Source organism: Aedes albopictus, chromosome 2 (assembly GCF_035046485.1).
Source record: "Aedes albopictus strain Foshan chromosome 2, AalbF5, whole genome shotgun sequence".
NCBI lineage: Eukaryota > Metazoa > Arthropoda > Insecta > Diptera > Culicidae > Aedes > Aedes albopictus.
In genome coordinates this window covers 166793992-166804063 of record NC_085137.1, presented here as the reverse complement: position 1 = coordinate 166804063, position 10072 = coordinate 166793992, and the positions used below count along the sequence as shown (strand labels likewise).

The 10072-nt window shown below is 38.7% G+C and overlaps 1 protein-coding gene across 1 annotated transcript; it reads right to left on the bottom strand.

Moving 5' to 3' along the window:
• Positions 1-207: 207 nt before the first annotated feature.
• Positions 208-9091, bottom strand: LOC115257348 (cytochrome c oxidase subunit 5B, mitochondrial). The gene is made up of 4 exons (XM_029856814.2): positions 8874-9091; positions 8296-8469; positions 662-705; positions 208-580 (listed from the first exon to the last, which is right to left on the bottom strand). The coding sequence occupies exons 1-4, from the start codon at positions 8950-8952 to the stop codon at positions 518-520; spliced, it is 360 nt and encodes a 119-aa protein (XP_029712674.1). The 5' UTR covers positions 8953-9091; the 3' UTR covers positions 208-517.
• Between the last annotated feature and the right edge of the window lie 981 nt (positions 9092-10072).

The following is a 10072-nucleotide window of genomic DNA, read 5'->3' as shown; positions in this document are numbered from 1 at the left end:
TCGAGACCAAATTCATTCCGCTCTACAAATTTGAATGGATGTTCTTCTGCTGATCAATAGTGAACCAAAGCAAAGTGGGTAAAACGTTGCAGATATCCCCCGCTCCCACAGTCAACCGAAGGTTACAAGTCAAGGAATTTCTTTCAAAACAAATTGTCCTACAATTTCGATCTAACGCCGCATGAACTGAACAACTCCAAAAAGATCTGATCCTCTAATTGTAACGGACATTTATTAAGTACTGGACTATGACACTATCTTCCCGTATCTGTAGGTTGATTTTTATTTTTGTCCCGAAGGTTATGCAAGGGATATGCGCCAAAGCAACGGCAAAAGTTGATGTAAAAACAAAACTGCTTTGGATTTCGATTTTCTTACTGTTTATTTGAACGTAATCGTGCAGTTTCCATGTGGTTTCCATTGACTGCTTAGTTAGTTTAAATTTTTAATCATTCTTCTGCTTTATTTCGCTTGTAACATATGGTTTTCTCTACAATTACATTCCCATAAAAAGCTTTTAGACGGGAGCCTTTTCGACCAGCTTGAACCAGTGTCCACATTCGCAACGCTTGGGGTGACCCTTTTGAGGGTAAGACAGAAAAAAAACATCGACTCTTAGTTTTATGGGGATTGGCATGGAATGGGTATAAAATGAACTTACCTGATGCAGCCACATCCACTGGATGTAGGTCTGATCCTCCTCACCTGGAAGAAAACATTGGAGAAAGTAAGAATCATGAAACATGTATCGCTAAACGCGCAAGATCAGTATCAAAATTAAGCTAATGCAAGTGATTGTGGGTGAATTTGGATGATTGATTTTCTAATCGTATCACTGTCAATGTGCTCCATGATGTGCTCTTATCATACTGCTGAAATTGCAGATAAGGAATTATCAACGGGTAAGGGGATCAAAGATTTGAACAGAATCACTACGCAATGGTATGCGTGCGATTATTAGGGGCAGGCGGGGCATAATGAGCACCTTGTATTCTCACTGTAAATTTCCACATTTTCAAAACAAATTGCTTGACTGTAGCTTAGTTATCTCAAATCCAATGAATTGATGACGAAATATTTGTCAAAAAAGCCGTTTGCTTTGAAAAAATAGTCAAAATGCGTGAAGTGGTCATGTACTGGGGGAATATTATAAGAATCAGCTGACCTAAAATAATGTTTTGGAATCGAAAAGAACGTAGTGGGTATCTAATCAAGTTTCTTGATATTTTCTGAGTCAATAAAATGTATTTGTAACACTTTCAAAATTATTTTGTTAGAAAAATATACTTTCAAATTTGATAGTAGGGTGGGGCAAAATAAGCAAGTGGTGGAAAAATGATGAAAATGATTAACGTCTTAACCGTAGTGTGGCCAGCAAAAAAAAAAACACCCGTAGAAGGCCGGCAGGGTACCCGGGTACCCACGCAATGGAAATGATCATATCTCAGCGATTTTTCCACCGATTTTAAAAGTTTTTGCCTCATTCAACTCAGAAACTCATTACCTATCGAGATCGTATTTGGTTGGACCGGTCCGATCACCATAGGTACCGGAAAATCCGGATTTCCGGATCCGTGTTTTTATACAATAGAATATACGGGATTTTCGGTAGGTTAGTAGCAATTTCGGTACCAAGCATCGTAAAATTGCTTTGGCATATTGTATCTGACCGGCAGGGAATCATGAAACGTGTTGACTTTGAAACTGTGATTTTGGAACACGCTTCCCGTCAGGCCATGGTTGACCATAAACACTTTAAGGTATCCTAGCCTTAACAATGTGGGTTTCAATATGGTATAAGGACATGCTCCCAAAAATATGGATTTTCCGAAAACCACGGTGATTAGATCGGTCTAACCAAATATTTTCCCGATAGATGATGAGTTTCTGAATTGAATGAGCTAAAAATTTCCAAAATCGATGAGAAATTGACGGAGATATGATCATTTCAATTTCGTGGGTACCCGGGTACCCTGCCGCCTGCCGGCCTTCCACGTAATAAAAAAATGCAGGAGCCCCTCCCCCTGCCCCTCCTCACTTTAAAATTTGGTCAACCACAGTAATAGATGTATATTCACGAGTTCTAAGATCTAACAGAGTTCCAACATCCTAGTCTCAATAACCATTAAAATATCGAGATTTGAAATTGAAAAAGGTACCCGGGTACCCTGCCGGCCACATAAGTGTTAAACAAACGAATTTCAGTTTTGGGTTTCTCCGTTAAGATGCATATAGAGGTAGTCATGTTTTGTCATTGATTTTCAATTTATTAGCTTTAAAAAAAAATCAGTATCTGTATATTTACACCGTTTAAAAATGCCTTAATAGTAAGTTCCATGGAACCCCACAGTTCCCTACAAATTAAAGCCCACGTTCCCCACAAATTCTCAATGGTTGTTGTTTATCATTGACAAGAACAGTCAATTAGCAATTGATTGTGTATAGCGCATTTAGTTCACCAATGGACTATCGCACTAGTTTTCACGAGTGCGAAAACGCAAATAAAAGTGCGCGATTGCATCAAATCGTCTCGGTGTCTTCAGAGCACTTATTCAGCATAGATCGAAGAAATAGTGCGCCGCAGACATCAACTTGATTTGATGCAATCGCGCACTTTTATTAACGTTTTCGCACTTGTGGAGACTGAGTGCGTAGTCCAGTGGTGAACTAAATGCGGTATACAAAACAGAGATTGATCATCCTGCTTCACCTAGGATGCTCATTATGCCCCACCCCCAATCTACGATTTTGTACGTTTTTTTAAAACGTATGATTGCGCTTAATTTACTTGATTTGGTGGCAAAATGCTTAAGCTGCTCATTATGCCCCGTCTACCCCTATTTAAAAGAAAAAATGAAAGGCTTGATATTTTTTACGCTACATTGAACTTATAATGTGTCAACATTTTCTATACTTTTGCATATGGACATATCAATTGTCAATATTGCTACCGCCTTTTATTTTTTTTAAATATTTTTTTTAATATTTATAAGGCAGATACAAACTATATTTTGACTTTTTGTCCCCCCCCCCTTCAAAAACTTTTGAACGGATTTTGCATTTTTTTAAATATTTATCAAAATATCGGGTCTCGCTAAAAATTCTTTAACAAATCCGATGAGTTTTAAAAAATTTTCAGATTAAATACTTTATTAGTGTCTGATCTCACACTCTCGACGTTCGAGTTATAAAACATGATATGACGCATAGGGTAGGACAGGGCAAGATGGCCACCCGGGGCAAGATGAGCACCCCTCCGTTTTACTACTTTTATGATGAATTTTGCCCAAACAATTTCATAATCCGTTAGAATAATGTTCATCCTATTTGTATGTCTGATAAAAGGTACTTCAAAATGAACGAATTAAAAAATATAAAACATCTTTTTTGTTTAGTCAAATAAATCATCCTTATTGTGAATTTTGAACCCTCCCATGTTTATGGGTGATAGAAAACATGATATAGAAAAGAACTACTGAGAGGTGCTTTGAAAAATTGTGTAAACTTTCAATAAACTCAACGTGATCCTTAGGGTGCTCATCTTGCCCCGCCCTACCCTATTACAGTTCTAGTACCCGGATCAACCCTTTTAATAATGGCACACTTCCTGGAAAGATCAATCACCCGAAACGTCATCTTACCAAAGAAGAATACATATGCTTCCTTTCTTCCGGAAGGCATTTTTCAACGAGTATCTTTTAAGCATTCCTTGATGATTTTCGATAGAAGCGTCCTAGAATACTTCGACACGTACATTTCAAAAGGGCGTAACTGCTTTTGGAATCATCCCCTTCTTTTAAAGCTGTAGATCATGTATTATGATTTCCATGTTTTTCACAACAAGTACCAGATGGGAAAAACCCTCCTCTTTCCGACAACCACGGTGGTTTGAGTGTAAGGGAGGCAGTACGACCTACAGCTTTGAAAGAAGGTATAACTTCCAAATGCAGTTACGCCCTTTTGAAATGTTGGTGTCGACTTAAGAAAATCTCAAGGAATTTGTCTATTCAATCACTTGGATCTTCTTTAGATTCCTGAAGTTCTTTCTAGTATTTCTCAAGGTTATCACGTATCACTTGATTATCTCTTGGAATTCGATGAGATTTTTATGAAGAATGAGTTTCTGACCCCTGAGATTTATTCAGGAGCTCTTTCTTCAATCAATCCTTTTTAAAAAATATCTTGTGGAGTTTCTTCGGGGATTCTTACTGGAATTCTACCAGGAATCGGAACTCATTAAGAAAATCATTGCGCGTTTTATCCTAGACTTCTACTTAAAATTCATCTAAGATTTGCTATTAGGATTAATTAAGACGTTCTTTCTGCAATTCCTACAGGCGTTCCTCCGAATCTCAAAAAAAAAAAAAACGACGGGAATTCTTCCAAGATCATTTTCTGAAATCCCTACAGAAATTGCTGGTATCCCTCCAGGAGTTCCCTCTGATCACCCCCCACATTTTCCGGTGGGGATTTGGCGATCTTTATTAGCGAGATTATTACCCCAGAGCTAGTTCATCTCGGTAGCTGCGCTAGCCGAAAGAAGAACATACATTTTGTGAGTTTGTCGGCAGAGGGATTTGATCCCAGGTCCTCGGTGTGATTCTACGGGGGGTGATTCCAGGAGATTCCACCAAAAGTTTATCTGTGATTTCATCAGGAGTTCTTTCTGGGATTTTTTAGAGTTTTCAAAAATTTATCCACGTGTTCTTTGTAAGATTCCTGCAGGAGTTCTTTTTTTGGTCTTAATGCGCAGCAGGAGTTCCTTCTTGAACTTTGATTTTAAATACTTACAAGAGATTTTGCTGGGTTCTATCATTTTTTACACACTAAGAATGAATCGCAGAATTCTGTGAAATTATTCACCGAATCCAAACTGTAAAATATGTTTCCACAGATATTTCTGTGAAATGCAATGTTTTCCAATCCAACTGTCAAAATTTTACAGGAAGTTCGATGAAGGCAAACAAATTACCAAACTCTGTGAAATTTGTACACTGCGGTTCGGTAAACATCAAATTTTTTACCGAACACTGCGGTTTTCACCGGACTTCTGTAAAACCTTTATCCACTGTCTAATCAAATGTGGTTGGTTTTGGCTTTTGTTCCGTGAAGCTTGCAAAGGTAGTCATCGGGAAAACTTAGCAGAATAACACGATAATGGAAGAAGTTTCGGATAATTTCCAACAGTAGCACGAAGATTTGGTTGGTAGTTTCCGTAAGTACTAATTGCATCTTAATAATATCATATTTATTGCAGTCAACTATTTGCTGTTTCTTCCGGATTGAGACCGAAACGTTGCATCTTCAGATCATCTAAACACAACCACTTTCATCATATTAATTTGTGCAGCATTATTGAAATTAAATCTGTTTCTGACTGTGATTTAATAAAAATATATAAAAAAAGAAATAATATTGTGAATAGCAAATAAACTAATTGAGAAATAATCGAAATTGTGCATAGAAATCACCGAAAGTTCTGTGAAACCTGCGAAACTAAACAATGAATTCACATAAAATCTGTGAAAAAAATCACCGAAATGTACGGTGAATTTGACAGATGAGCATTTTCAATTTTTACAGATCGTTCGGTGAAACATAAAATCACCGAACGGTTTACCGAAAAATCTGCTGTTGAGATTTCGGTGAAATTTCACAGAATTCTGAGATTTATTCTTAGTGTGATAGTTTTTAGAATTTCTTCAGATTTCCTTATTGCGTTTACAAGAGTTCTTTCTAGGCGTCCTCCAGGAGTTCATTCTAGGAATCCTCCAGGAGTTGCTTCCGGGAGTCTTCCAGAAATTGCTTTTGGAAATCCTCTAGAGGTTCCCCTTTCAAATTATCAAGAAGTTTCCTCTGGGAGTTCCTTGTGGGGACCCTTCAAAAGTTCCTTTTGAGAATCTTACAGAAATTCCATCTAGAAGTCCTGCAGAAGTTCTTTCAAGAAATCCTCCAAGAGTTTTTTGTGGGAAACCTTTAAGATGGACGGGATTCTTTTAGGAATTTTTTTGGGAGTTCCTGGAGAAATCACAAGATCGAATTCGTCCATTAACTTTTCCAGGAGTTCATTCTAGCAATCCTCCAAGAGTTCTTTCTGTGTTTCCTTTAGAAGACCTTTCTGCTAATTCTCTAGAAAGTAGTTCTAGAAATCCTCCAGGAATTTCTTGTGGGACTGCCGCAGAATGGTTTCCTATTATGTGGCTTTATTGGTTAAAGCGTCGGTCTAACGAATACGGAGTCGTGGGTTCGAATCCCACCAGAACGTGATTATTTCGATACTGATTTTTCATTTGGGCCTTATTGACATTTTCGAGTTCTCTTCATCGATCCTCTCTTTGTGTTATCACAGAATGTGTATTGAGTTTTCCAAAGATTTTTTGGTTGAAATGCTAAGAAGACGACTACATGTTGCTATAGAAACAAAAAGAATAATGATTTTGATTGTATTGATTAAGTTTTTAGCGAAAGAGAATCGACGAAGAGAAATCGATCAAGTCAGTTAGGTCCTTATGAAAAATCATTGTCGATTTTTCACAATTCCATCTCTCAATTTGGCAATTATTCAACATTCTGTGTCTTCTAATTTCATTTTTTTTTCAAGTACGTTTCGACGTACCAGCAAATCTGGCCCTGCCAGTAAATGGCAACATAGACATATGTATCCAGGAGTGCCGTAAGGGAATCTGTAGTTTTCATGAGATTCTTCTATTTAATCGTATTGAATCCCTCCTAGAACGTTTCGTGCGGTTTCTGTAGATAATATTGTAAGATTCTACATACATATTTGCATATTTTTTAGAATAAGCTTAGATCCTTTTTTTTTTGGTTTCTTCAGAGTACTTTCTGGTAATCTCTAACAATAACTCTAATTCCATCAGTATTTTTTTCGGAGATTCTGGGAATCATTCATAAACTTTTCCAGGAGTCCGTAATGTATTCTCCAAGATTTATTTCTAGAATTTATCTAGGAGATCTTTCTGGGAATCCTCCAAGTGTTCCTTGTGGGTTTCCTCCAGGAGATTTTTCTGCAAACCTTGCTTTCTTTCATCAAAAATACTCTAGCAGTCCCTTGTAAGAATTGAGAATCTTGCAAATTTTTATTACATACATTTATCCGGGAATTTTGGAAATCTCTTTCCTACGAATCTTCCAGGAATTATTAGATTGAGTTTCTGAAGAATTCCAGAGGTGAAATTTCTGCAGAAATCTTCAGAAAGCATTCCTGGAAAATTTGCTGGTAGTTTCTAAAAAAATACTAAAGGAGTTTCTGCAGGAATCCTCAGAGAAAAAAACCACAAAAGGATTGTCTGTACTCTGTAGAAATCCCCTAAATGACCTCTTGCAGCAACCTTCAAATGAATTTCCTGGAGGAATCCCCAGATAAGGACTTTTTGAAGGAATCTTCAGATGAAATTTCTGTAGGAATCCATAGAAGCAATTTCTGGAGAAATCCCCAAATGGAATTCCTGGAGTCATCCACAGTACCTGGAGGAAGTTCTGTAGGAATCCCCATCAGGAATTCTTAGAGGAATTTCCAGCTGAAATTCCTAGAGAAATCTCCAGCAGAAACTCCTAAAGGAATGCCCAAGAAAAACGTATGTGAACATATTTATTGATACGATGGACACTACGCTGAATCCATATAACGCCATTAAATACATGTGAATCCCAGTAGACTTGAAGAGAATAAAAGAATCACCATCAAACTGCCGTCCGGTAGAGAAAATAAACTTGAAGGATTGCGTTGGGATTCAGAACTGATTGCCCTTCAGGCTAAGATCAAAGCGCATCTACTTTCAAAAAACGAAGTGTTTTGTACTGTCTGTAAGATATTAAAAACTGTTCGTTTTTGTGAAAGGAAGCTAAAAAATGAATAACTTTTAAAAGACAAACTACCTAGAAACAACGAGCAAATCCCTTTTAATTCTACTACTGCGCTTATCTTCGGACAGATAGCACTCGACACGCCGGAGCTCACTAGAATCTAAATCCAGGAAACAGTTCCAGGCCAAAAGAAATAAGTTTAATCAGAAATTCCCGTGGAGAAATTAACAATAAATCTCTACAAGAATTGCAAATAGAGTTTCTATAAATTTTACCCGAATATTCTGAAGAAAATATGTAGAAATACTCCGTTCTGAAACGGTTCTGTTATGTAAACAAAAAGAAATTCTCAGTCCGCTCGTGTCGATTTCCCGTTATGTTACTTTTAAAATACTATTGCCTAATCTCTAAATAGATTCTAGAAACGGAAATCTAAAATAAAAAAAAGCCAGTTCAAAAGTGGCTACTCACAGACACATCCAACCAGACGGGACTCAAAAGCCGATGGAATCATGTTCGGGCTTTCCTTGGTGCCCGGTCCGCGCTTGAACACACGCATATCGAAGGGATCGTTATCGCCGGCCTGTCTGGCCAACAGTTCGCGTTTCTCCAGACCGGTGGCGTGCTCGATCGGGTCGTTCATCACTGGAAGCAAAGAACAAAATCAAAACATTACAACTCCGTTCCGTTCGCTTCGATCAGATGATCAGGCTGCTGCAATCATTCATTAATCATCGCCATTGGTTACCACCGTTAGTTTTTTTTTTTCTCCGTCGGTGGACCATCCAGTGCACTTTCCCTACTGGAACCCACTTGGACCGTCATTCTTTTCCAGTGGTCCAGCTCCCCACCGGGGGAACCTTCGCATCGAAATGACCCTTCCCAGCCGACGATATCGGTCGGAAATATGCCATTACGTAAGCGGTGCTAACTCGAGAGAAAATTCTCCTGTCATAGCGGCGACGAAAAAAATGGTTGTGCAACCACGAGTGCCTTCCTCGCTGCTACTGGAAGAAAGGCACAATTTCCTCACCATCACCCGTACTTACTTTTGCAGAATCGCACCGGTGTGTAGGTGACATTGCGGCGGGCAGCATTGAGCACTAATCTTCCGCAGAGGGACGCCATCGTTTCGAATCGAATCCGGAATTCACAGTTCACACTTCGGGGCGGTGAGGCTTTGAAAAAAGTAGACGGGTCTTCGCGTTTTCTACCTGGCGCACACAGAGCACTCTTCGATTGATTTTTGACAGGAAAAGAATCCGATGAGAGAAGACGGGTGACAGCTGGCGGAAGTCAAATGACAGCATTTGAGCGTCACAAAATGGACGTGCGCGCAGGGTTGGAACTTTGACGTTGACGGCAGGGCTCAAATGGTTGACACAATTTCAAATGAACCGTTAATAATAGGGTACGGGCTTAATACCGAGTGCACAGACAAACAGACGTCTCACTCTACTCACTTCCCATCGTTTCACTTTTTAACAGATTATTCAAATATTCCGTAGTTCGCAAATCGCTCGCTCATGACGCTCGCATCGTTTTTGCTTCTGTTTGACATTTGCTCACTACCGCCATCTACTCAGTAGATTTGCGTACCACAGCATAATTAGCATTGGGCGATTATGTTTGCATGACGATGATTTTTATCGCATTTTCTTACAAGTGACACGTCTGTTTGTCTGTGCCGAGTGCGTCGCCACCATGTTGAATCAAACATCTTGTATGTGAAAATTTGTGTACCCAATGCATTGTGATTGTGAATACATAATTGATGTTGTATCCTGACAAACGCGTTAGTTAGAAATAGGGTTGTCACAACGTGGGGTGTAATTAATACATATAAATATTTACATTGAATGCCGTCGAGCACATCTGGCTTGGGAAATGGATCACTTAAATCAAGGAGAATACATTTTACTAAGGTGGCGCAGATAAACATTGCAAACCACTGGTTGTCTCTTCCATTCTTCTGGTGTTCTTATGGAACGGAAATAGTGACGTCACTATTTTAGTTGCATAAGAACACCAGAAGAGTGGAAGAGACAACCAGTGGTTTGCAATGTTTATCTGCGCCACCTTAGTAAAATGTATTCTCCTTGCACTTAAATAACTAAAACGGCCGCTATGGAACAGATAGCGCCACCGTAGCCTTATGTGTTTGACATATCTCCACAGAGAACAGACGTCTATCTTCGCATTCTGCCTTGTGTAAAACGTTGTAACGTTGTATTAAGTCTATGTAACG